The following is a 26906-nucleotide window of genomic DNA, read 5'->3' as shown; positions in this document are numbered from 1 at the left end:
AATGCTAGAAAAATCTAAAAGCTGAGGGGACAAGGCATGAGTGCAACAGTGGCCAAGAGAGACTCATCTGAAACGACCAATCTGAAGCTCTTGCTGCCTGATTCCCCACACATTTTGGCTAGTGAGCTAAGAGAGTTTCATGCTTATGTCCTGCTGAGGCACCTACCATGTTCTAGATGCTAAAAGAACAAAGCACAAAGCATGCAGCCAGTGAGCCAGATAGAATCCGCCTGCCAATGCAAGAGATGCAAGATGCTGTGGGTTCGATCCCTGGGGCAGGAAGATCCCCCAAAGTAGGAACTGAGAGCCCACCCCAGTATTCTTGCTTGGAAAATTCCATGGACAGGGGAGCCTGGTGGGCTATAGTCCATGGGGGTCACAAAGCTGAACACAATTGAGCAACAACAAAGAGTGGACTAGATTAGTAGACTTGGAATTTAGACTCAGCTCTCAAGAAATATCTGTTACATTGGAGACCTTGGTTTCCCCGCTTTAAGATGGGGATGATGCCGATCTCATAGGCTTGTTGTGCAGGTCTGTGAGTTGGCACAGAGCCAAGTGAGTGTGCAAAGATCATCAGGTTAATTGAAGAGGTTGTCTTCATTGAGGAGACTAGTGTTTGATGTGGAGTTGACTTCATTATCCTGGTTTAGCCATCTGCCAGTTACTGGTCCTTTGACAACCTACTTCTACCCTCAGTTATCCCTTTTAGAAAGAAGAAATTTTTTTAAAAGTTTGAATTATTTATATAAAATTGCTTATTAAATTTTTTCAAAGCCTCTTACCTCTCCCCTCTCCTCACCCACCCTATTGTTCTTGTCCTTGTTCTTAGTCATGTCCAGCTCTTTGTGACCCCATGGTTAGTCATGTCCAGCCTCCAGGCTCATCCATCCATGGAATTCTCCAGGCAAGAATACTGGAGTGGGTTGCCATTCCTTTCTACAGCAGATCTTCCCAACCCAGGGATTGAACCCAGGTCTCCTACACTGAAGGCAGATTCTTTACTGTCTGAGCCACCAGGGAAGCTCAACCCTCTGACTTATTAATAGAAATGGTAGCTCCCTTCCTCAGGTCAGTCAATTTTGAGTCCGTGAGGCTAACGGTTCTTTGTGGCTTCTGTCCTGCCCAGCTCTGCTTCTCCTCCATGGAAGGAGGCTTCTGACTGGAACCTTTTCCTCCATCCACCAAAACCTTTCCTGATCCCCTTTCCCAACCCTTTCAGCCATGGCAGTTGGCATCTCTTCCTCCTTCTGAGAGTCTCACCAAGCACTGAGAGTGACTGTTCGCAGAGTTTGCCGTGTGTGACCTGAGGACCAGGGAACCTACTTCTCTATAGTGCTGCGGTGGGGGCTGGTGTTTCATTGATACGGATGGGATACTGAGGTTTGGAGGCCTATAGGTTTGCTCAAGGACTGATAGCTGAAAAGGAGGCCCTTTACCAGGATTCCAATTGTCTACCCAATCTATAAGGCCCAAGTGCTGGCCAGCTCATGGTCAGCCCACCTGACCCTTAATATCAACCACCTTGATTCTTTCCGTGTGTCCTCTGTCCTGGATTTCCAGTTAACTGATACATCTTTGAGGGCAAAGATGATGCCTCTGATGAGCTTTGAGTAGGGTTTTTAGAGGAGTAAATATAACGTCTGCTTAAAAGGCATGCATGCAATGTACTGTCATACTGAAAGTCATCTTCTGGGAAGGTCTTTCATCAGTAATGCATCCTTGCTTATAAGTCAGCGTGCTTGGTTTTCAGACACTGCAGCATGTTCTTTGGGGTACCTTGGTTGGAGAACATCTTAGTCTTTAGAAGGTATGAGTATTAGAGTACTTGACCCTTGTCCTACTTCTTATCCTGATTAACATTTTTTAGAAGTTTTTTGACAAGGACCACTTTTAAAGTCTTTATTGAATTTGTTACAATATTGCTTCTGTTGTTTATGTTTTGGTTTTTTGGCCACAAAACATGTGGGATTTTAACTCCCTGACCAGGGATTGAACACACAACCCCCATATCGGAAGGTGAAGTCTGAACCACTGGACCACCAGGGAAATCCCCAATGCTTACTTAACTTTGTTGAGTGTTAGCAAGTCCTTTCTCTTCTTTGGACCTCAGTTTTCCCATCTGTGTAACAAGCACATGGAATGAGATCAAAGGGCCATTCAGATTCTAGGAATCTCTGCTTCCTAAAATGTATGGGCTCAACTCAGGGGCAATGCCTCTGAGATTTAGAGTGCTGCTGCTGCTGCTAAGTCACTTCAGTCATGTCCGATTCTGTGCGACCCCATAGACGGCCTCCCACCAGGCTCCCCCATCCCTGGGATTCTCCAGGCAAGAACACTGGAGTGGGTTGCCATTTCCTTCTCCAATGCATGAAAGTGAAAAGTGAAAGTGAAGTCGCTCAGTCGTGTCCAACTCTGTGTGACCCCATAGACGGCAGCCTACCAGGCTCCTCTGTCCATGGGATTTTCCAGGCAAGAGTGCTGGAGTGGGGTGCCATGATCCAGTGGATGTTGGCAATTTGATCTCTGGTTCCTCTGCCTTTTCTAAAACCAGCTTGAACATCAGGAAGTTCACGGTTCACATATTGCTGAAGCCTGGCTTGGAGAATTTTGAACATTACTTTACTAGTGTGTGAGATGAGTGCAATTGTGTGGTAGTTTGAGCATTCTTTGGCATTGCCTTTCTTTGGGATTGGAATGAAAACTGACATTTTCCAGTCCTGTGGCCACTGCTGAGTTTTCCAAATTTGCTGGCATATTGAGTGCAGCACTTTCACAGCATCATCTTTCAGGATTTGAAATAGCTCAACTGGAATTCCATCACCTCCACTAGCTTTGTTCGTAGTGATGCTTTCTAAGGCCCACTTGACTTCACATTCCAGGATGTCTGGCTCTAGGTCAGTGATCACACCATCGTGATTATCTGGGTCGTGAAGATCTTTTTTGTATAGTTCTTCTGTGTATTCTTGCCATCTCTTCTTAATATCTTCTGCTTCTGTTAGGTCCATACCATTTCTGTCCTTTCTAGGAATCAGCGAACTAAAATGGACTGGAATGGATGAATTTAACTCAGATGACCATTATATCTACTACTGCGGGCAGGAATCCCTCAGAAGAAATGGAGTAGCCATCATGGTCAACAAAAGAGTTCGAAATGCAGTACTTGGATGCAATCTCAAAAACGACAGAATGATCTCTGTTCGTTTCCAAGGCAAACCATTCAGTATCACAGTAAGCCAAGTCTATGCCCCAACCAGTAATGCTGAAGAAGCTGAAGTTGAATGGTTCTATGAAGACCTACAAGACCTTTTAGAACTAACACCCAAAAAAGATGTCATGCATGGACTAGGACTAGGATTACCTTGCAGTGATCTTGGGATTACTAAATGAGGTGATGTATGAAACAGCTGGCCTGGGGCCACCTAACAAGTTAGATAGCTGCTATTATTATAATTCATTGTTCTAAAAGGTGAGGAGGGGTAGTACACATAATACTGTCTATCACTAACAGATACCATTTAGCCTCAACTCTGCCACATCCTGGATAAGAAATTTGGGTTTTCTCGGACTCCCTCCTGTGAAAATTAAACTGGAATGGATGAGATTTGCTTTGCACAGAACTTGGTGCACCCCATAAACATTCACTATAATTGACCATGTGTCCAGGGCAGCAGACCCCTTAGCTGGTTAGAGCCACCTCCTTCGAAGGATGCTTGGCTACTGCCCTCCTCCTCCCCCAGTCCACCCACCTCCTTCTCCCTGATTCCACGTGATCATCCTTAGCCACCCTAGCAGCACTGCAGCTGGCTACTCATCCGTTCTGGACCGCCACGCCACCCACATCACCTGCAAGTTTGCAGAGCAGAGAGAGAAGCTTGACTGGCGCTCGGGCATGAAGCCGGAGGACAAGCCCAAAACCCTAAGTCTAGAGAGGCAGGCATCATCCAGAGGATTCTGAGCAAGCCCATGTGTGTGGGAAGCTTCCCTGAGTGCCCACCCCTGTATAAGCTCCAGCAGCAACCGACTGCCTGGACTGTGCCCTCCTCCTCCCAGCTCCAGGGAGCTGGTTGGCCAATGTGTCACGCCTGAGCCAGCAAGCAGACCCTGGTCAGAGGATCTGCGTGCCAGGTTAGAAGGGCCCAGAAAGGGAGAGCAGCTTGCCTAGTGTCACACAGGGAGGCAGAGGCCACTTCGGAGCCTTGCTAACTCCAAGCGGGGTCCATGCACCAGAAGCATGAGAATCCCCCGAGACTTGGTTAGACATGCAGGATCTCAGGCTCCAGCCAGACTTGCTGAATTCAAATCTTTATTTTAACAAGATCCCCAGGCAACTGGGGTGCACATCAAAGTCTGAGAAGCACTGACCTGGAGGAGATGGGCCATAAAGAGATTAGTAGGGACTTTTCTCCCTTCCCCGACTCTCTGATGCAGTGGTTTTCAAACCTAGTGTATCACCAGAACCACTGATGGAGCCCAAACCCAGAGGCTCAGGTTCTCCAATTGCTTAGATCCCCCAGGTATCTTATGCATGGCTGGGCTTGAACCTCTAGAACTTTCTGGACTCAAACCATAGTGAGTAGGCAATTCCTACTCTGTGCTAGGCTCTGTGCTAACTGTTAGATATTTACAAATAAACAAGCCCCTGCCCTCAGAGTCCCCCAGTTATTGGAGAAGGGAGTGATCTTAAAATGGCTATTTTTTTTTCTTAAGGTTTTTCTTTTTAACTTTTTATTTTATATTGGAGTCTAGCTGATTAACAATGTGATAGTTTCTATTGTGATTATGTAATGATTACTCACTTAATATCATTGTATCATGATTGGTCAACAAAAAAATAATAGAACTCTATATCACCCAAACTATGATTTAATAGAAAAACTCATAATCAGTTTTTTATGTCAGTAAAAGCTTTTTATTTTATATCATAATCCAATTCTAATCTTTCCCATTGATCAAATCCGAAAAAATGTACATTTTAGCTGTATTAGATTTACAAAAACATTCTTCCACATTTCATTAGAGCGTTCCCCCTGCTTTTATTCCAGTGCTCAGAAATGTAATGAACAAAATCATTTTGGTGGTTTAGTCACTAAGTCATGTCTGACTCTTGTGACCCCACAGACTATAGTCCGCCAAGCTCCTCCATCTATAGGATTTTCCAGGCAAGAATACTGGAGTGGGTTGCCATTTCCTTCTCGACTGTAATCACTTTTTAAAATCCAGATGCATATCAGAATTATCTTGAAATATTTTTGAAAAATGCAAATGCTCAGGTATTGCTTTTTTTCCCCTCCAGAGCTCCAGGCATGTTTCTAATGAGCAGTCACGTTTAAAAACAACTGGACTATAGGATGATCTTTCCCTCTTATCTAGTTTGCTTCCCTTTTTCTACTTCATGTTCAGCACTCCCATTTCATTTAGTTTATGTTTTCCAATTTCTCCATCTCTTCTTTTTTTTTCATGTTCTTTCTCCAGCCTTTATCAAGCACAGTAGAAAAGCTTTTGTATGTTGTTGTTTAATCGCTAAGTGGTGTCTGACTCTTTTGTGACCCCATGGACAGTAACCCACCAGGCTCCTCTGTCCATGGTATTTCCCAGGCAAGAATACTGGAGTGGGTTGCTGTTTTCTTCTTTAGGGGATGTTCCTGATCGATCCGGTGTCTCCTACCAGCCTCCTGCATTGCAGGTGGATTCTTTACCACTGAGCCACGGGAGAAGCTCCATGTATAAATAATATGTGTAATATATATATTTTAGCAAGCTTGTGAATTTTTGCCTAGCTAAAAATTTTATGACATTTTGTTTCCACTTGTTTGATTTGGTATGAATAGAATGCTAGATTTCTAATGAAAAAATAAATAAATATGCAACAAGCAACAAAGGTTCACTGTATAGCACAGGGAACTATAGTCTTGTAATAATCTAAAATGGAAAATAATTTCAAAAATAATATGTGTGTATAGGTATAATTGAATCACCTTGCTGTGCATCTGAAACACTGTAAGTCAACTGCACTTCAATAAAATAAATATATATTAAGAAAAAAATGTGACAGCTTCAGGGGGACAGTCCAATGGCTAATTTTAGAAGTGGGCCACCGAGGCTGCCACCTGAATCTTCAGCGCTGCATTAGTTTCTCCATCTGCCAAAAATTCTATTAGACTTGAGGCCAGCTGCCAAAGCCTTGCCCTCCACAACCTGAAGCTGGGGGACAAATCAAGAACCCCCAAGAGAAGCAACTGCCAGAGTCACCGCTGAATGTAAACGCAATCCATCCCGTGGGTTGTGATGTGCACAGAGAATGCGCTACTAGCCTGGAGGCTGGGGGCATTCGAAAGGTCTGGTGGCGGATGCCTCAGAGCAAACTTTCCCTGTGTCTTTCACTCATGGAAGCAGGAGACTTGAGAAACTAAGAATATAAGTGCTGAGGCTTCTGGGTTTCCAACCATTACAGCCAAGTAAACTCCAACTTCTCTGCCTGTTTTCCCACCTGTGAAAGGGAGACAATGAGATCTACTGTGAGTTGTTGGGAGAATTAAATGAGCTTGTATGTACAGCTCTGCATGCGTACTAAGTTGCTTCAGTCATGTCTGACTCTTTGTGACCCCATGGACTGCAGCCCTCCAGGCTCCTCTGTCCATGGGATTCTCCAGGGAAGATACGAGTGTGGGTTGCCATGCCCTCCTCCAGGGGATCTTCCCGACCCAGGGATCGAACCCATGTCTCTTCTGTCTCCTGGGCAGGCGGGTTCTGTACCGCTAGTGGCACCTAGGAGGCCCCTGCACAGCTACAACCATCACTTCTTTGGCTCACATGACCCCCTTGTGCCATCGTGCCATGACTTGTCTGCTGGCAGCATTCCCCACCATTTCCCCACATCCTGTATCCTAGGTCGATTTGCCACGCAGGACATGAGGCAGACTGTGGCCGTCACAGTCATCAGAGCCATAGAGAAAAAGCAGCTCCTAGAGGCAGAGTCTCCACGGTGACCATAAAAGCTGCAAAGAAGTGAGAGGTGATGGCTGCCCAACCTCTCTAGGCCAGGGGCGGCCAGGCAGGGCTGCACCCGGGAAAGAGTGGCTCAAGAAGACTCGAACTTGCCTTTCTCATGCCTGAACTGTGCTAAACCTGCCCCTGCTAACTCGGTCTTGTTTTTATGGAAGAGTTTCAGGCACAGGAATAAAACACAACAAGTCTTCTGGCCTCTGTTTCTACTGACCTGGATGCCTAAAGCAAGGAGGAAGCAGAATGGGGCTGGGTCTAATTCTGCCCCTCTGCCTTCCTCCTGGGGACCTGACTGGGGCAAGACCCAGAGAGCTGGGGTTGTGAGGAGGAAAAGGCATAAACTGGGAAAGCCTGGAGCAACTTCTGGCCCTGGCTTCGTTCATTAGCTCCTAGAACAGGACTGGACTCTGGGGTCAGACCTCCTGACTACACTATACTAATAGTGTCTATAAACGTTACTGAACCTCTGTGTGCCTTGTCGGCCCATCTGTAAAATGGGAGAGCAATAGAATTTGCCTCCACAGGGATGTTGAAGGTTGAGTGAGCTGGTACCACTGGGCATGGTATATTGGTATTAATTAGCTATTCCTCGTTACCACGTGTGGGTACTGCTGTCAAATGATGCGACTGGAGAAGAACTGTGGCAGGAGGGAATGAGACAGGGGTTATCAAAGAGAAGCTTTTATGTATCTTCCCAAGTTCATGTTTCCCTCAAGTTATTTTCTCTATTTGGACAATTTCAGAGTTACAGAGAAGTTGCAAGAAGTCCCACGTATCCTTCATCTGGATTCTTCAAATCTTAAATTTACTGCGTTAGCTTTATCCTTTTCCCTCTAAATAAACATCTTTTTTCTGAATCATTTGATAGTTAACTGCAGATATGTGGCCCCTTTCCTCCAAATACTGGATGTGCATTTCTTAAGCCTAAAGACATTCTCTTCCGTAACCAAGCTCCCATAATCAGGTCAAGCATTAAACTACCATACGGACATTTCTTAGGCCTACAGATTTTGCCAGTGGTCCCAGTAATGTGCTTCATAGGAATAGAAAATCCAAGATCATGGGCTGCATTCAGCTGCCTTATCTCTGGAGTTCTGGAGCGTCCCTTCCTTGGCTCTGCCCATCCTAGGGATCTGCCAGAGGCCCCTGCTCTGGACTAGTGCTGGGGGCTTGGAAGAGAAGGCTCAAAGGGTGTACCTTCTCTTGGCTCTCTCCCATCAGCCCAGCTTCCCAGGAGTGTCCTTTTGTCCCTAAGGATGCTACAAGGAGAACCTAGAGAATTCTACCTCCCGTCCAGAGAGGAGAGACAGAATTATGGCTGTAGAAGAAAGCCCCTGACTCTTTTTCCACCAAAGCCCTGTGCGTCCTCTTTTCTCTATTTCTCCCTGTCAAAGAAACTCTCTGACTCAAGGCCAGCTCCCATCTGGACTGTGGTTCCTGGCATGGCACCTCCTTGGGTCCTGCTGATGCGCATTTAGTGCCAACCAAGGGGGGGGGTCAGTTATTGTCTGAGATTGGGGTCCTTGTCTGTCAGAGACTAATCTGTAAGCCACGTGCCTGCAGGATGACCTTTTCTTAAGTATGTACCACGTCTAACATTTCTTGGGTGGGGGGAGTTGCTTGAATATAGTGGGTTTATATTAATAGGAAGAAAAGAAAAAGAAAGTGAAGTCGCTCAGCCGTGTCTGACTCTTTGTGACCCCATGGACTGTAGCCTGTCAGGGTCCTCAGTCCATGGGATTTTCCAGACAAGAATACGGGACTGGGTTGCCATTTCCTTCTCCATTCTATTAGTAGGAGTAACCACTTACTGTGGACCACAACTACTGAGCCTGTTCTCTAGAGCCCGTGCTCCACAACAAGAGAAGCCACCTCAGTGAGAAGCCAGCACACAGCAGCTAGTAGCCCCAGCTTGCCACAAGAGCCTGAGCATCACCAAAGATCCAGTACAGCCAAAAAATAATTAAATAAAATTATTTTTAAAGATTGAAAAAAAAAAAAAGGACTTCCCTGGTTAAGGACTTCCAGTGGTTAAGAATCTGTCTTGCAATGCAAGGGACACAGGTTCGATCCCCGGTCCAGGAAGATCCCACATGCTGTGGAACAACGAGGCCTGGGTGCCGCGACTACTGAGCCTGTTCTCTAGAGCCAGGGAACTCCAAGTATTGAGCCGGAGTGCGGAGACCCCCTGCTCTGCGACAAAAGAAGCCACTGCAATGAGAAGGCCACACACCACAACCAGAGAGCAGCCTCTGCTTGCCACAACTAGAGAAAGCCCCCACACAGCAACAAAGACCCTGCGCAGCTATAAAAATAAATAAAATTTTTTTAAAAATTAAAAAACACAAATCTGAGGGAAACTGAGGCTTAAGGCGATCTATTAATAACTAGTAACTTGCCCCCAAGATCTCATTGCTATTGAGGTAGCCAAGACAGGACCACATCTGTCTTCACAGCTCAAGACTCTTAAGCCAACGCTGTTCAGTTACTATTTATTTATCTGTTTATAGACATGCTGTGCTGCTGGTGGGGTCTTCATTCCCTAACAAGGACTCGAACTCAGGCATTCGGCAGTGAGGACACACAGACCTAAGCAGTGGACCGCCAGGGAATTTCCCTAAATATTTAAATTCCATTTGTTTACCCTGTTATAGAATAAAACCCTCACTTCATAATTTGCCTACTTGACTTAGTGTAGTCCTGGCCCCTCTCAAGACGCAAGAACCACTTGTTCCTGAGGCTGTAAGTGGGGGAACAGCATTCAGCTTTTTTTTTTTTTAACTTAAAGTTTAATATCATTCCTGTGATTAAAAAATTTTAATTAATTTCTTTATTTTAATTGGAGGCTAATTATTTTACAATATCGTAGTGGTTGTTGCCGTACATTGACATGAGTCAGCCATGGGTGTACATGTGTCCCCCATCCTGAACCCCCGTCCCACCTCCCTCCCCATCCCATCCCTCAGGGTCGTCCCAGTCCACCGGCCCTGAGCACCCTGTCTTATGCATCGAACCTGGACTGGCGATCTATTTCACATATGGTAATATCCATGTTTCAGTGCTATTCTCTCAAATCATCCCACCCTCGCCTTCTCCCACAGAATCCAAAAGTCTGTTCTTTACATCTGTGTCTCTTTTGCTGTCTCGCACATAGGGTCATCGTTACCATCTTTCTAAACAAACACATGAAAAGATGCTCAACATCTCTCAGCATCAGAGAAACGCAAATCAAAGCGTTCAGCTTTAAAAAAAAAACACCCGGGTTGCAAAAAGCCCAGGTCGGCTCCAGGACCGCCAGGGTCTCCTGCAATTGCCATCTATGCCCACGAGGGGGCAGCCGACTCTACGAGGCTTCAGGCGCGCCTCTCCCTCTCCTTCATCTCGCTGGCCTGGGAAATGAGCCCGCCTCCTGGCCCATAAGGCCCTGGGTCGGAAGTCTCGCCCTCTCTTCCTGTTTCCCGTCATGGCGGTGAGTAGCTGATTCCCGGGTTAACTGTCCTTCATCCGCCTCCATCCACGGCCGGCCGAGCCGCTGGGGGTTACGTCGCCCGCAGCCCGAGGAGAACGGAGCCCACAGTGCCGGCCGTGCTGAAGCCGGCAGAACCGTGCGCGCTGAGGGCGCGGAGCTGGACCTTGTCGCCTGTCTCCCCCCACCCCCCAGGAGTAGGCTCCGGGCAGCCGCCGGAGGCCCAGGAACACGGCCCGCAGGCTGCAGCGAGCGGCCAGCGGACCGATCGGACGGGGTGTCTGGGATGCGGGGTCCGGGACCTGTGGCTGCTGGCCTCGGGGACTCAACACTTCAGCCGGTTGCTGGGGGAGGCCTCCGCCGGGTTCTCCCCTCGGGGCCGACCCCAGATTTCGGTCGCAGCCTCTAGACGGTTTCCGAGTGGGGTGGGGGGCGCTGCACAGCCACGTGCTGGCTGGTTCCCCCCCAACCCCGCTCATCGGAAAAAAGGGGGTGCCTTCCGTTACCCTACACTTTAAGCCCCGAGGGGTTCACTCTCAAGCGTCTGTAAGTTTACCACCCGGTACCTGTCCTGTTTCTCGCGTTCCGAATGTGGGTGAAGGAGAGACAAGACCCCCCCGAGAGGCCTTCCTCGGTGGCTCCCAGATGAAAGAAAGGGTGACGATCGCTGTTAAACCTATTAGGAACTGCTTTGGGGATGAGCGGAAAGGCGCTCTGCATTTAGGCTGGCCGCCGGGGCGGGGTTGAGGCGTATTGACCGCCGCCGCTTCTCTTTTTTGTAGCAGGATCAAGGTGAGAAGGAGAACCCCATGCGGGAACTTCGCATCCGCAAGCTCTGCCTCAACATCTGCGTTGGGGAGAGCGGAGACAGGCTGACCCGGGCAGCCAAGGTGCTGGAGCAGCTCACGGGCCAGACCCCAGTGTTCTCCAAAGGTGAGTGGTTGTCGGCAGCTGGAGGATGCCCCCCGAAAAACGTCAGGCCCGTTTTGTACCCAGTTGGGAGGTGACAGGTGGTTTCTCTTAAAAGCATTGCTTTCCTGAGCTTTGTGTGAATCGAAATTGAGCTCAGACTAGCCCAAGTAGAGATTTTTTCCAAGTAAGGAGGATATGCAGTGAGGTGGAAATGTTGGGAATGCAGAAAATGGCATTTGATTAGATTAGCAGTGAGGATAATCTAGGCGAGGGTAAGAACAAGGCTGTGTACCTAGACTAACCTGCTTCATGCTTCAGATTCTGGCTCCATCACTTGCAAGTCTCATTTCTTCCTCTGGGCCTCAGCTTCCTTGCTTGCATACAGGGGATGATAATAGTTTATATGTATAAGATTGTGGAGGATGGACAGGGTTATCTGAAATGCCTGCTGCCCAGCAGGCACAATGCAGGCATTCCATTTTTTGTGTTTAGAGATTTGTTGCCTTGGGATAATGGAATACGGGGGTTCGCAGCCTGCCTCTTTCTTACTAACTGGTCTTACAAGGTAGCCTCTCACAGCTTCTTCTGTAAAATGGGGATAAGGGTACAGTAGAGTTTTAGCAAATATGGGTTGCTATGGAATGCTAATTTATTTTGGAATCTTGGAGATGACGTTGTGGAAAGAGGGGAGTGCAGTGGAGCTGTGACATCAGCTGACTCCTTGTTATCCCCACCTGCAGCTAGATACACTGTCAGATCCTTCGGCATCAGGAGAAATGAAAAGATTGCCGTCCACTGCACCGTCCGTGGGGCCAAGGCAGAAGAAATCCTGGAGAAAGGTCTAAAGGTGAGGCCTGTCTCTAAATGGGGTAATGGAAGTTACGCTGCACTGTGTTTGGGGGTCTTGAGTGTTGCAGGCTGAGCTAGATATCAGGGTGTTGAGTTGACAGGGAGTGATTTCTGCATTTTTCTCCCCAGGTGCGAGAGTACGAGTTAAGAAAAAATAACTTCTCAGATACTGGAAACTTTGGCTTTGGGATCCAAGAACACATTGACCTGGGGATCAAGTATGACCCGAGCATCGGGATCTACGGCCTGGACTTCTACGTGGTATGAGTACCAAGTCTCCCACTCCCGCTCTGTGAGAGTGGGTGCTGCTCCTCTTTTTCGTCTGTGCTGTCTTGGCGGTCACATGTTGGATTGGGGCTTTGAGTGTTGTCTGTCTTCGCTCCCTGGGGAAGATGCAGCTCATTGGTGGCAGGCGAGGGGGTGTAGCCCTGGCTGTGGACTATGGCTGGACAAAGATTCCTATAGTCGTGGTGCTTAGGGTCTAGCGTCTAGTGAGCAGCGACGTGGCTCAGAGGTGGAGGAAGGAAACAACTCCAGCCACTGAGTTAACATTTTGAGAGATGGTATTGAGGTTGCGTTTGGTGTTGGGGTTGGCTGCTCTTTTCCCTGCTGCTTCCCTTAGACCTCGGGAATGGGGTGGCTTCCATCTGGGGGCGTGAAAGCAGGTTTGATGATGGAACTGTTTGCTCGGGGTGGGAGTTTAATGCAGACGTGACCGTTTGTGTCACTGTAATGTTTTGCCCCCAGAATCAAAGTCAATAGCAAAACCCTGAAGTCCTGACTAGTGTGAACCTGAAGGACTGTTAGATTTCAATGTCCAGACAGACTGAGTTCGGCGCTCACAGGCACCACAAACCTTTAACCAGAAGCACTTTTGAGCTAAAGCAGAGGAGAGAAATATAATTATTTCTTTGTGCTTCTTGAAATTTTAAGATTTATACAATGCACATGCTGAAGTAAGATTTTTTTTATCTGCTATTTTTTAAAATAATAGCACTCTGGGACACGGGCACAGTGGTGACTCCTTAGCCACCACTGGGAGTTAGGTGTGGGGAGAGGGGAGGTGCTGGGAGGCCAGCCTCCTGAGCAAACCTGTCGTGAGGCGGTGTGTCGTCCAGGAGGCTGGTTCCATCAGACCCCGGGGTCATGGGTCTCTTGCACTAGAATTACGAGGTGACTCTGGAAGATCAGTTGCTCCAGTGTGTGAGTCTTGTCTGTCTGCTCTTGACTCTGAGCTGGCTAGGTGACTGTTGGTTATTCCTGGGACAGGTGCTGGGTAGGCCAGGTTTCAGCATCGCAGACAAGAAGCGCAGGACAGGCTGCATTGGGGCCAAACACAGAATCAGCAAAGAGGAGGCCATGCGCTGGTTCCAGCAGAAGGTAAAGCTTGACCTGTCTCAGGTGGAGTGGCGGAAGGTGGTGTTGGTGAATTGAGTTGGGATGCGGGGATAAAAAGCCTGGTGGGTAGTTCTTTAAAGGTAGAACATTTGGGCAGCTTGGCAAATGGGCTTCCAGGGTTTGTGGTTTAAGAGAACACCCAGAACCAGGCTTCTCCTCAGCCCTGTGAATGCAGGTAACTGGAAGGGGAGGAATATGACTTTTACTAGGAACCCCGTTTTCTCAGGGTCCAGTGCAGTTGAGCATAGTGGAGTGATTGTTAAAGCTGGCCAGCTTCCTGTCTAGGGAGATGGGATTCCGAGCCAAAATTCATGTATCTGATTTGAATTCTCGAACGTTAGCCATTGCTGCAGTCGTTACTTTACCTCCTGTTCTGAAAAAAAAAAAATCTCTTCTCTTTCAGTATGATGGGATCATCCTTCCTGGCAAATAAATTCCCGTTTCTATCCAAAAGGCCAATAAAACATTGTCAATGAAATGTACAATTACTGTTGTGTGTTCTGTGCAAGGAGCCTGGCCATATTCAAGTCCTTGGACCTCGAGCCACTTAAAGCTTCGATGGGAATAGCTGGTAACCACCCTGTCTTCCCCTTGGACGCCAGTGCTTCCTGGCAGACCCAGGCTGAGAGCTTCGCAGCACTGCCCGTGCTCACCGCCCCCTGCTGGCAGGCTGTGGTGCCGTGGCCCGGTGTGGCCCGGCGGAAACTGGTTGTACGGGGGGTGGCGTGGTTGGGGCCGGGTTTGAATTTAGAGCCTTGATTAAAGTGGGGTGAGGGCTCCCCTCTGCTCAGTGATGCTGCCGTCCACTAGAGGCTTTTCCAGTCCTGCTGTGTGAAAGGATCAGAGTCTTTGATGTGGTGCTTTGGGGTGAAACACTGGACTCGGTTTTTCCTTTAAAATGAATATCTAGGGTTGCTGAGAATGTAAGTAGAGAAGGGGGTGATGGTCTTTGAGACCCATTGGCTGGATTTGATTCCCCGCCCTGCATCTTATTAGCTCTGTTACACCTTAGATGTGCGTCAGCGTCCCCATCTGTATTGTGGGGGCAGTGACACCTAACCTCCTTCACAGATCAGCCGTTTAATGATTCTTGATCGCTTTAACTTGCACCAGGCACATAGTGCTCAGAAAGGATGAGTTCTGTGTTACTGTCTGTGAGAAATGTTACTGCTGCCAGGGTGCCCCCTTTGCTGTGAAAGGGGGCCCTTTGCCTGTACTATTCCAGGTCACCGAGACAGTGACATTCGAGAGTCACCATTTCCCTACTGGACATAACGCTTGGCCAGTGGCTCTAGCACGAGATAACTCAGCATCGTCACTTGTGACTGATGAGTTCAGTTGTCTCTGGGCCCCCTTTTCATTGCTGTTAAATGGGTCTTTAATTTTTTGGCTGCCTTTGTAAGGTATTTTTCAACCTTATTAAAGGAGGTTGTTTGGTATACCTAACTTTTTATGAAAATATGGCTTGCTTTGTTTTCCTGATAGTCTTCTCCATCAGATCCAGGTGCTTGAAGGGGCGGATCATGAAATATGTTAGCATAAGCTTTGTTTCACTTAAAACATCAGCATGCAATCATTTCTCAACCTTTTACTGTGGGACCCCACTTTGTAAACAGAGTCAACTTGTGAAGAAGCCCAATTCCTGTGATGAAGCTTCACTTTTATAGTGGGGGGACTTCTCTGTTTAACATCTCCATACTAACAACTACAACTGAAATAAACATCTTTGAGAACAAACTAACTCTTGGTGAATACATTGGCTGGCTAGTACTGGGTGCTGTGGAAGTTGGAATGTTTTCTAGTGCTGGGAGTGTGTACTAGTTGAAATAAAGCATCGCAGGAAGATGAGATGTGGAAAGTCTCTAACGGTGTTGCCGGCCTCTGCGTCCTCTGCGTCCTCTGCGCTTGGCTGGTAGCCACTGGCTGTGTAGCTGTGTTTTTACGTTAATGTACTTCCTGTTTAGTTTAACAACAGTGTACGCGCCCACCCTTCATTTGGTCCTGCTGACTTGTAAATGAGTTCACTTCCCGTTTAAAAACTACCTAGGCTTCTGGCCCAGAGGGAACACGGGCCCTCAGGAGTTTGAGGAATAGCTGGGTTTTGCTTCTAGCTCTAGCAGTGATGTTTTAGGTGAGTGACTAAACACCTTGGGAGCTGGCACAGGCGAGAACACGTGCCTAGCCAGCTGAGAGCAGCACTGCAGGGAAGCCTGCCACCCCCAGCCCCTCCTCTAGCTAGAGGCTCGTGTGCGTGCGTGCTCAGTTGTGGCCAAGACTGCACCCCTGAGGCTGTAGCCCGCTGGGCTCCTCTCTATCCAGGGGATTCCCAGGCAAGAGGACTGGAATGGGTTGCCATTTGCCAATTCAGGGGATCTTCCCAACCCGGGGGTTGAACCCAGGTCTCCTGCATTGGCAGGCGGATTCTTTACCACTGAGCCACCAGGGAAGCCTTGTTAGAAACTCGGCTTCCAAACATCACACAGGGTCTGAAGCACTGGTGTTTGCTGGAATCGCCTGGGGAGTGGTCAGATCTGCTAGACCCCACCTGAGACCTGGATTCCTTTTAACAAGACCTGCAGGTGGTGTGTATGGACCTACAGAGTAGAAGCGCTTCCCATGTCCTCACGTCAGGGGGAGGGAGGGGAGGCGTAACGTCTGGGGAGGTTTCTCTAATAAAATTTAGTCTTCGAAGGTTCCTGCTGTGTTCGTTTTCTCATTTCCTCAGCTGCTCCCCGTGAAAGCTTACCTCGATGTTAGGTGACTGCCCCATGCTACGTGTGGTTGTCTGCAGAGTAAGGTGGTGTCCCTGGCGGGCATCTGGCTGTGTCCCAGTTTCAGGCCCGGGGACTAGTCTTTAGGACAGCTCTCAAACAGGGTCGCTGTTGCCCATCCCCGTCCAGGGGTGTTTGTTGGAGGTAGGCTTTTGCTCATCACAGTAACTGGAGCTGCTGTTGGCACTAGTACCCGGAGGTGAAGGGTATCAAACGTTCCACCATTTGAAAAAGTGTTACAAGAGCAGTATACGGAGTCTTGTGACCCCATGGACTGTATGTGGCCTGCCAGCCTCTCCAGGCAAGGATGCTGGAGTGGGTTGCCATTCCCTTCTCCAGGGTGGTCTTCCTGACACTGGGATCAAACCCAGGGTCTCCTGCATTGCAGGCAGATTCTTTACCAACTGAGCTACCAGGGAAGCCCCACTTTGAGACGATCACAGAAATGTGTGAAGCACTGTGGGGGTAGGCACAGGGTGGTTACTGATGACCTCGGCTGCGTGGTGGAGTCTGCTGTGCCAACACTAGGAGGTCCTAGTCTGGTTGAGAAACACCACAACCAGAGAGAGCGAGGGTGGGCAGGGGGATAGTAGGTCAAGTCAGACCTGCGAGGAGCCTGCCGTTGGAGGCTCCAGCTGGGTTATGGCATAACAAAATTGTGACACAAACTGAAATTGCAGGTATAATTTTGATTTGTGCTTTTTTTCCCTCTGTGAGTGTGTCTCATGTCCTAGTGGCTGTGTAATATGCCATTCCGTTAGAGGTACAGGCTCTACTACCCTAATCTATGCGGCCGGCACCAAGTGCAGGAATGGCGCTTCCTCCCGTAGAACTGTCCCAGTGGAAGCGCTTTTGTCGGTTTTCTTGGCCCTGCGTCCAGTGAGTGTAAGGTCTCTTCACGCTGTTCGATAGTGTTGTACAATTTACGGGCTTCCCAGGGGGCGCTAGTGGTAAAGAACTCACCTGCCGATGGAGGAGACGTAAGAGACGGGGGTTCAATCCCTGGGTCTGGAAGATCCCCTGGAGAAGGAAGTGGCAACCCACTCCAGTATTCTTGCCTAGAAAATTACACAGACAGAGGAGCCTGGGGGGTTAAAATCCATAGGGTCACATAGAGTCAGACACGACTGAAACGACTACACGTAATTTCTGCTCTGCTTCTGCCAGCACTGTGACCAGAGGCAAATAACAGCAAGCTATCCTTCCTGGTCCTCTATAGCAGAGCCTGTTGGAGTTTGTGCTTTTGCCTTTTCCTGCAGCTTGACCACCACGTGTGCAGCTTAACCACACATGGAGTTTATCAGTCCCAACCTCTTAAACTCTGCATATACACTGAGACTCTAACCAACTGTTGGGTAAAGACTGCAGTGAATAGGCTGTCAGAGGGGTCTGAGTCTTAAAGGGTTAAGGCCCATGCTGTCTAGGTGAGTGGTGAGGTCAGGGCCCAGAAACCACCTACAGTTTAAGCTGCCTGCCACTGGGGACCTGGCTGGTGCCCGGGGGTACAGAACAACTTTAAGTGCAGCTTGTTATGGAAACGGCAGTTGCTGTTGTCAGGGGGGAATCCAGCCTGCGGCACCTGGGGGCACCAGGAGGACTGAACTTGACTCTTCAGGGTGCAGGTGCAAGAAAGCTTAGGGAACACATGCAGATGGTTCGTGTTTTTACAAATTTGAACAAAATGATGTGTGATTGTACCAATTAAGGACCTTACGTAATACGATTCTAGGATTCTGTTTCATAATTATATATCACTATTGATGTGATTTGTTATGTGATAAATATTTCAGTAATTAGAAAAACCTGAAAAGGCAAAAAGATACTCACCAACTTAAGCAGAAGTGACATTTTAGACTCCCCCCAGTTACCCTGCTCAGAGAAGGCAATGGCACCCCACTCCAGTACTCTTGCCTGGAAAATCCCGTGGACGGAGGAGCCTGGTAGGCTGCAGTCCATGGGGTCGCTAAGAGTCAGATACATCTGAGCGACTTCACTTTCACTTTTCACTTTCATGCACTGGGGAAGGAAATGGCAACCCACTCCAGTGTTCTTGCCTGAAGAATCCCAGGAACTGGGGAGCCTGGTGGGCTGCCGTCTATGGGGTCGCACAGAGTCGGACACAACTGAAGCGACTTAGCAGCAGCAGCAGTTACCCTGCTGAACACATTGCTTTGATAACATGACCCTTTAATACTAGGATGACTGCCTCTGGAAGTATTTTCCCTATCGTAGTATTTCTGTAAAACAGTATTTCTGTTTTTTGCTTTAAAAGATTGGTTCTGTTTCCTGTGTTGCTTTTAGTGTGTGAAACTTTTTATGAATCTATGTGTAAAAAACAGTGTAATTCTATGAGAAAATACGGTTTACATGATCTCTATTTTCAGAATTCCAAATTTCTTACTGTACTCCAAAATGACTGAAAACAGTTAATTAAAAACCACCTATTGAGGGACTTCCTGGTGGTCCGCTGCAGGGAGCGTGGGTTCATTCCTGGTCAGAGGACTGAGTTCCCACATGCTGTGTGGCGCAGCTCCCCCAAACAAGCATCTATTGGCGGGGGGAGACTGGTTCTACTTAATCATTGCATGGTTCCTCAGAGTGGATTGGAGCACAGAATTTGGAATTTAAGCCTGTCAAATCCCTTGCAGGTCCCTGGCAGATAGTATAGGCTTGTTTTCCACAAAGAGTCCCACTGGCTGCTACTTCAACCCTTTTCCAACTCTCATTTTAGGAAATAGCTGTGTAATAGTTGTTATTCTCAGAGTAGTGGTCCAGGCACACACCAGGGGAGGGGCGTGCTTTCTCAGATACTGGTTGGGATTCTCTGCTGACACGCATATTAACTCATTTAGTTTTCATAACTGTGTGAGCTGTTACAGTGATGAGGACATACAGAAGGGCATTAATTACCCAAAGTCACAGGTAGTGGTGGTAGAACCAGTCTTTAGACAAAGGCAGTCAGACTCTGGAGCCTTGAGGCCAGCCGTCTTCTTGTACAGTTTCATAGCTCTGGTAATAAGGTTGAGCCTTTTTGTAGCTTCTGTTGTAATAAGGTTAAACCACACATCTGCCCCTTGACATACGCTCGTATCCAATTTTTCTTTAAAGTAGGTTGACCAACCCACAAAATGCTGGCCTACATTTTCCAAGTCCCCAAGAGGGCTGACAGTCATAGAAACGGAGTTGGTCTCTACTTTTCAAAGACTGGGTCTATAGGGACAAACGCCCAACTCACAGCTTAGTCGTAATTAAAGGAAGAAAGATCTTCAGATTGCCGGATGTGTGCATTTTGTAGCTGGTGTTCTGTAACCTCAGACTCGAGGCTGTGTCTCACCACGTGCTCCCAGTGTCTGGCCCTCAAGACCGGCTCGTTGTTCAGGTGGGGCACAGCCAGCCAGCGACACTGCCCCCGACGGCCAGGGTGAGCCCTTAGGCAAGTCAGCCAACCTCTCTGGGCCTAAGGTTTTGTGTAAAGTAGGGCAACACCTACCTTCCAGGGTTATTTTCAAGAATTAAAGGTAGTATATGCAGATCGCACAGCTGTTATCAGGATGTAAGTATTACATGTTTATGAAATGTATATCTGTGGCCTGTTGTAGGCTTCAATGTGAGAGCTTTTATTCTGTGACTTAAGGGCTTCTCTTTCCTGGGAAAGGGAAGAAGATGAGGATGGTGGTTATTCACTGTAAAGGCGCTGAGCAAGCTCAGGCTCGGGGTTATTTTCAGAGAAGTGGGCCTTGAGAATGACAACACCTTGCAGAGGAGCAAGGCGCAGCTTCCTGTTGTCTCAGTTCAGCGTTTCTCTCTCTCGTCATGCATTCAGCAAGTGCTCGAGTGCTTACCTGCCTGAAGTGTGACATTGAACCAGACAGGTAACCATCCTTTCTGTGAAGTGGACCAAAAGTACATGTTTCTCCTTGCTGCACTTTTTAGAAAAAAATCCAGTATCCTTCCTTAACGTTAGAAATAACAGAATAGGGTTCCTCCCCAGTACTGCAGTCCAGTGATATTAGCTGTGCTTTTCCAGATCATCCCTTAGCACCACCAGAAACATGGAGGGATGGGAATTGCTCCTCCCAAGGGCATTCCAACCCTCTTCTTCCCCCTCCCCCAGTACTGAAAAGCACCGCATGAAATGGGTTCTGGAGGTAGCTTTGCGTTCACAGAGCTCAGTTAAGTGTGGTCTAGGGCCATGAAAAATGCAGATTCCTGAACTCCACTCAGAGATTTGAACTTGCTGGGGCTCAGAAATTCACGCTCTTACAACACTGAAAGTTGAGACTCATTGTTCTCTTTCAGAGTTTTTTTTGACCACAAAAGTATTTTAATATTACCACTTATTACTTACATGTATACTCACCTCTGGAAAATAGTTCATGAAACAATAACCTTTACTACAGGTAATGCATTCTCAATTTATGGTCTGTTCTGTTAATTTGTATTTTTTTTTCTCCTGATGCTAGTTCTAGCCCAGTAAATCCACAATTTGAAAAGCCCTGCTTTCCAGGGTAGTCAGCTGTGTTTCAATCACAAAGTCAGAACTTCAGAGCTAGAAGAGCCCTCAGAGGTTATCTGAGCCTTAATCCTTGTCCAGTACTGGACTGGTTACAGGAGAATCATATGAGACATTTGTTTAAAATATAAATTCCAGCCCCAACCCTAAAGAGCTTAGAGTAGGATATAGGCTTTTTGTTTGTTTGTTTTGCTTTAATATAGCAAGCTTCTGAGATGATTTGTGTGCAGAGTCAGGTTTGAAAGTTCTAGTATGTGACCCTTATGTTGTGAAGGCTCTCCAGAATGAGAGGATTTGAATTTGCCTGTGTGTATATATAGGACTGCTGCTGCTGCTGCTGCTACTGCTGCTAAGTCTCTTCAGTCGTGTCTGACTCTTTGCGACCCCATGAACTGTAGCCCGCCAGGATCCTCCGTCCACTGGATTCTCCAGTCAAGAATACTGGAGTGGGTTGCCATCTCAATTTGTAAACCACCTTTAAATAATTTCTGAAGTACTGTTGGTTACCAGATATTTTCTTTAAAACTCATAAAAGAACCTGTCACTAAATTTACAGGTTTCATATGTTTATTACTTGATATATTTTTTAGTCCTTTTTTTTTTCTTTTTTGGCTGCTCTGTGAGGCTTGTGGGATTTTTGTTCCCTGACCAGGGATTGAACCGAGGACCATGGCAGTGAAAGTGCCAAGTCCTAACCACTGGACCACCAGGGAACTCCGCTACTTGTATAATAATATACTAAATAGATATGTGACTGTCTTTAAGAAATGTGTCCTGCTTAAGTCACTTATTCTGTAAACTTTTTGAGTGCCCACTCTGCCCAACACTGTTTACAGTTCTTAGGATACATCAGCAAACAAAAACAAAGATTTCTGCCTTCATAGAGCTTTTAACTTTTTGGAAGAAGATGGATAATAATGCACAAGTAAATTATACACTTTATATGCTATAAAACGATGTGCACGGTGGAGAAAAGAAAAAGTAGGGGAGGGTGAGGGGGATGGGGAAGGTGGTCAAGGTGGGGCCTTGGCGAGACCTGAGAGGGCTTGAAGGAGGTAAGGATTGGCCGAATGGGTCTGTGAGGTAGAGCTTTCCAGAGAGGGAACAGCTTGAGCAAAGGCTCTTCCCCAGAAGGACATGGAGCCCACGGCCCAGTTGAGCCAGGGAGAGAGAGGGGGAGCGAGGAGGGGCTGAGGTCAGAGAGGTCGGGGCAGGGGGAGCTACTGGCCTGGTAGACTGCTGGCCTTCTCTGCGAGTGAAATGAATCACTCTGCAGAGTCAGAGCAGAGGCGTCACATGAGCTGACTTCCATTTTATAGCTAGCTCTGCTGTGTTAAGCCTGGGATCCGAGGGCGTGCGCAGAAGCAGGAAAGCCTGTTGGAAAGGATTGTGGTGATCCAGGCAATCGTGTTGAGTGAGGTAACAATGCTGAGGGTGGGGAGAAATGGCCAGATAATGGGTTTTGAAGGCAAACCAGCATGATTTCTTTGAATGAATGGAGAAGGGATATGAGAGGAAAAGAAATCAAGAACGATTAAAATTTCTGACCCAAGCAACAGAAAGTATGGAGTTGCCATGAATTTCAACAGGGAAGGCTGTGTTTGGAGCCGGTTCGACTGGAAACTAAGAATCCCATTTTGAACGTATTTAAGATGTCCACTAATCATCCAAGGGGAGACGCGAAGAGGCAGCCAGAATCTGGAGTCTTGGCTGCCAGTGCGTGTTGGGGGGTCTTCAGCATCAAGATATCCATGCTTAACATCTTAAGCCTGGATGAAATCACAAGAGAGTGAGTGATGGAAGGGCAGTCCAGGACTGAACCTTGGATTACTTCAGTAGGAAGAGGTCTGGAAAAAGAAGAGAAATTGACAAAGAAGATTCAGAAGGAGGGACCCGTAAAGTGGGAGGAAAAACAGACGAGCTTGGTGCCCTGGAAGCCGGGAGAGAGAGGATACAGGGAGGGCATGATGAACTCAAAAGCACTGCTGATGGGGGTCAAGTCAGGTGAGCACTGAGACCGCTGGATTTCTCAGTGCAGAGGCCGCTAGTGACCTTGACCGGAGCAGTGCTGGAAGGATGGCAGAGGTGACAGCCTGAGCAGAGTGACCGGAGACAGCTGGTACAGACAGCACTTGCAGACCGTTTTGCTGTCAGGGGGAGCAAAGATGGGTGAAATAACTTCTATTCTGGTGATTGGAAAAGTCCAGTGGGGGTGGGGGAATCGCTGTGAGGGGGGACGTGCTGTAGCAGTACCTTTGACTACGTGAGAGGGGTTGCTTCTAGCACAAAGTGGAGGGGTTCAGTTTGGATAGAATCGTGGTTGGTAAGTCAGGAGGCTGAGTGTGCGGGTGTAGATGTTGGTAGGTGGTAGGATGTGGGATGGACCTCCGTGGATGCTCTCTTGTGGTTGAGCTTCTATTTCCTCAGTGAGGTAGGAAAGTGTCGGTGGGTGGGGGAGAGGTGTTAGGCATTAGAGAAGGAGAGAAAGAGCCACCTGGGAGAGTCCCACACCAAACACAGGGTAACACTCCTGAAGGGCAGGGCCCTCTCAACGAAGCACTGGTGAGTGAAGAAACAGGTTGAGAGCTAACGGGTCACGTTCAAGGTCACACAGCTGGTAAAAGGCAGAGCCAAGCCCAACCCAGATTGCCGGGTCACCTGGCCTGAGACTTGGTAGATCGGCGAGGAACTGTCTTCTCCATGATAGACTCTGCTCTCCGTGGTAGCATCTCAGCCTGCCGGTCTGTCCTGCTGCAGAGTACTGTCTGTCGTGCGAGCAGCTCCCTCTCATCTCTGCTCTTGGTCTCTAGATTCTGTCTTGGCTGTCTTCCAGTCCTGCTCTGTATCTTTGTCCTACAGATCAGAGATGATCAGACCCAAGTGTGCCTGTAAGACTGTAAGAATCTCCTGTAACACCAGTTTGCTAGGACCCCCACCCTCAAGAGTTTCTGATTCAGTAGATCTGGGGTGGTGTCTGAAAATTTGCATTTCTAAGTTCCCAGGTAATAACTGAGGCTACTGACTCAAGAATCATTCTTTGAGAACCACTGGACCAGCCTCTGTATGTCTCTGTAACTCATTCATTCAGCAAATTTATACTGTGGGCTTGCAGTGTGTATTGGGGTCTTGGGGATACAGCAATGAAGACAGTCTCTGTCCCCGAGGAGCTCAGTTTAGTTGGGGAGACAAGTGAGGAAATCATCAATATACTTCCATGGCTTGTTTCCCTCAGCTTTATTGACTTATAATAGACAAATAAAATTTTATCTATTTCGAGGAATGTTGGGGCTGAGTGGTGACTCTGATGGTAAAGAATCTACCTGCAATGGGGGAGACCTGGGTTCCATCCCTGGGTTGGGAAGATCCCATGGAGTAGGGAATGGCTACCCATTCCAGTATTCTTGCCTGGGAAATCCTATGGATTGAGCCGCCTGGTGGGCTACAGCCCTTGAGGTCATGAAGAGTCGGACAGGACTGAGTGATTTAGCAGCAGAGCAGAGGAGTATTGTCGTGTAGTCACTAAGTTGCGTCCGACTCTTTGCGACCCGTGGACTGTAGCCCTGCAGGCTCCTCTGTCATGGGATTTCCCAGGCAAGATTACCGGAGTGGGTGGCCATTCCCTCCTCTAGGAGATCTTCCTGACCCAGGGATTGAACCTGCATCTTCTGCTTGGCAAGCAGATTCTTTGCCACTGAGCCACCAGGGAAGCCTGCATATTTAGAGTCTACAATGTAATTATTTGATTCCTGTATAACTGGGGCGTTATGACTACAACCAAGTTAACTAGCACAGCTGTAACCTCATAGAATTGTCTTTTTTTGTGTACGTGGGAACACTTGCACATACTTCTTTAACTTTGTTCTGACGCTGCTTTTATTGTTTGTTTCGTGTCTTTTTTGGCCATATCGAGGTAGTTACCTAATGTTTAAGTGGACTCAGTTGTTAAATTTATTTATCTATTATTGTTGTTTAGTTACTAAGTCGTGTTTGACTCTTGTGACTCCATGGACTGTACCTACCAGGCTTCTCTGTCCATGGGATTTCCCAGTCAAGAATACTGGAGTGGCTTGCCATTTTCTTCTCCAGGGGAAGAACCAGAATCTTCCCAACCCAGTGGGTGAACCACATTTCCTACGTTGCAGGCGGATTCTTTATTGCTGAGCCACCAGGGCTTCCCATACCTCTTTTTGTGTGCATGCTTGCATGCTAGGTCGCTTCAGTCGTGTCCAACTCTTTGCGACCCCATGGACTGTAGCCTGCTAGGCTCCTCTATCCATGGGATTCTCCAGGAAAGAATACTAGAATGGGTTGCCATGCCCTTCTCCAGGGGATCTTCCTGACCCAGGGATTGAACCCATGTCTCTTATGTCTCTTGGACTGGCAGGCAGGTTCTTGACCACTAGCGCCACCTGGGAAGCCCATGTCTCTGTATCCTATTATAAAAGGAACATCAGTATCACTAGCTGCTTAGATTCTGTTGCCTACTAAAGGCCCTGGGCCTGAGGCTTCACTATTCAAGAGTAAATAGCAGTAGTTAAAGGAGCGAAAGAGAACTGTGAGGCTTCCAAGGTGGTGCTAGTGGTAAAGAAGCTGCCTGCCAGCGCAGGAGACAGAAGAGACAGGTTTGATCCCTGGGTCGGAAAGGTCCCCTGGAGGAGGGCATGGCAACCCACTCCGATATTCTTACCTAGAGAATCCCGTGGACAGAGGAGCCTGGCGGGCTATAGTCCATAGGGTCGCAAAGCATCAGACATGACTGAAGTGACTTAGCATGCAAGCAAGGAGAACTGTAATAATTATCTGCTCCTGAGCACCTACCCTGAGCAGGTAATGTGTCATTAACTCTTAACCCTTGGAACGACCCCATTTGTACTCTTATCTGTATAGTACACGTGAAGAAGCACAGAGAAGTCAATTGGCTATTAGGCAGCACAGCAGGGATTGAACCCAGGCAGGCTGGCTCCAGAGTCCATGCCCTTTGCCACCATCTGATAACTATCTCTGCTTTGAAACTTCCTCCTTGTAGTCAGAGACTGAAAAAGCATTGGAAAGGGAATAACTTTCTCACTTTGTGATTTACTATATTATTTAGTATTGTGTCCATATACCCATCCCACACTTGAGGATACAGCAGGTTAGAAGACTGATGGCTGGTGCACCAGAGGTTTGCTCTGGCTCTTCTGTGACTGCTTGTGTCGGGTCAGGTGTGGGGTGGCGGGGGGAGGCCGAGATGCGAGTGAGGAGGGAGTGGTGTTGGTAATGACAGAAGAACTCACTTGATTTAAATGTCAGTGCGAACCAGGCAAAGAAAAGGGCTGAGGAAAATCATTTCGGACGAGGCAGTATTGATCTCTGAGATATGGATGCTGCAAGGAGGATGTTGAGTTATTTGCGTCTGGAGCTAAGAGCAGTGTCTGGGGCATGACAGGAAGGCCTGGGAATCCGCTGGCTGTGATGGGGAGGGCACCGGCTCCAGAGCCACAGAGACCAAGAATGGAATCCCACCCCTGGCTTTGCTAACCCTCTGCCCTTGGTGAATTTCTTAATTTCTCTGAATTTAGTTTCCTTGATAAATAGGAATAGATAAGTCCTGTCTAACTTGGTTATTATCAAAAGTGAAAATAATGTAAGTGAAGTTATTATGACCCAAATGTTCAGGTTATTATCAGTGTCCTTTGTGTTTAGAAAGCTCTTCCTAGCAGCCAGGGGCATCAAAACTACCGGGGCACCAAAACTAGCCAGAGACAGAAGCCCCAGGGATGTTTAGCCACACTCCTGATGTGAGACAACATGACCTGAGTTGAGGCAGTTGCAAAGGGGATGGCAAGTAGGGATAGCTGAGTGGTGTCCGGCGTTTATGCATTTTAGTCAGGATTGCAGTTGTTTGCAAGCAAATGTGAAAATCTGTAGCAGATTTTAATTTGTAGTTTTGCTGGGACACCCTTGGAAGTATCTGTTAGGAAAATCACTTGCCAGTGGGGGTGATGGAGGT

The 26906-nt window shown here is 47.8% G+C and overlaps 1 protein-coding gene and 1 non-coding gene across 3 annotated transcripts; one reads left to right on the top strand and one right to left on the bottom strand.

The window, feature by feature from the left end:
- The first annotated feature begins 10352 nt into the window (after positions 1 to 10352).
- RPL11 (ribosomal protein L11) lies at positions 10353 to 14112 on the top strand. 2 transcript variants are annotated; one of them, XM_006077943.3, is made up of 6 exons: positions 10353 to 10474; positions 11254 to 11404; positions 12124 to 12230; positions 12362 to 12493; positions 13502 to 13612; positions 14034 to 14112. In XM_006077943.3, the coding sequence occupies exons 1-6, from the start codon at positions 10469 to 10471 to the stop codon at positions 14061 to 14063; spliced, it is 537 nt and encodes a 178-aa protein (XP_006078005.1). In that variant the 5' UTR covers positions 10353 to 10468; the 3' UTR covers positions 14064 to 14112. The 2 variants fall into 2 exon arrangements, with proteins under 2 accessions (XP_006078005.1, XP_006078004.1); XM_006077942.3 differs by lacking the exon at positions 10353 to 10474 and adding an exon at positions 10675 to 11128.
- A 7442-nt stretch (positions 14113 to 21554) lies between these two features.
- On the bottom strand, positions 21555 to 21627 carry TRNAE-UUC. Its single transcript has one exon. It is a non-coding gene; the product is annotated as a tRNA-Glu (tRNA).
- Positions 21628 to 26906: the final 5279 nt, after the last annotated feature.

This window comes from Bubalus bubalis, chromosome 2, assembly GCF_019923935.1.
Source record: "Bubalus bubalis isolate 160015118507 breed Murrah chromosome 2, NDDB_SH_1, whole genome shotgun sequence".
Classification (NCBI taxonomy): Eukaryota; Metazoa; Chordata; class Mammalia; order Artiodactyla; family Bovidae; genus Bubalus; species Bubalus bubalis.
This window is presented reverse-complemented; position numbering and strand designations above follow the sequence as displayed.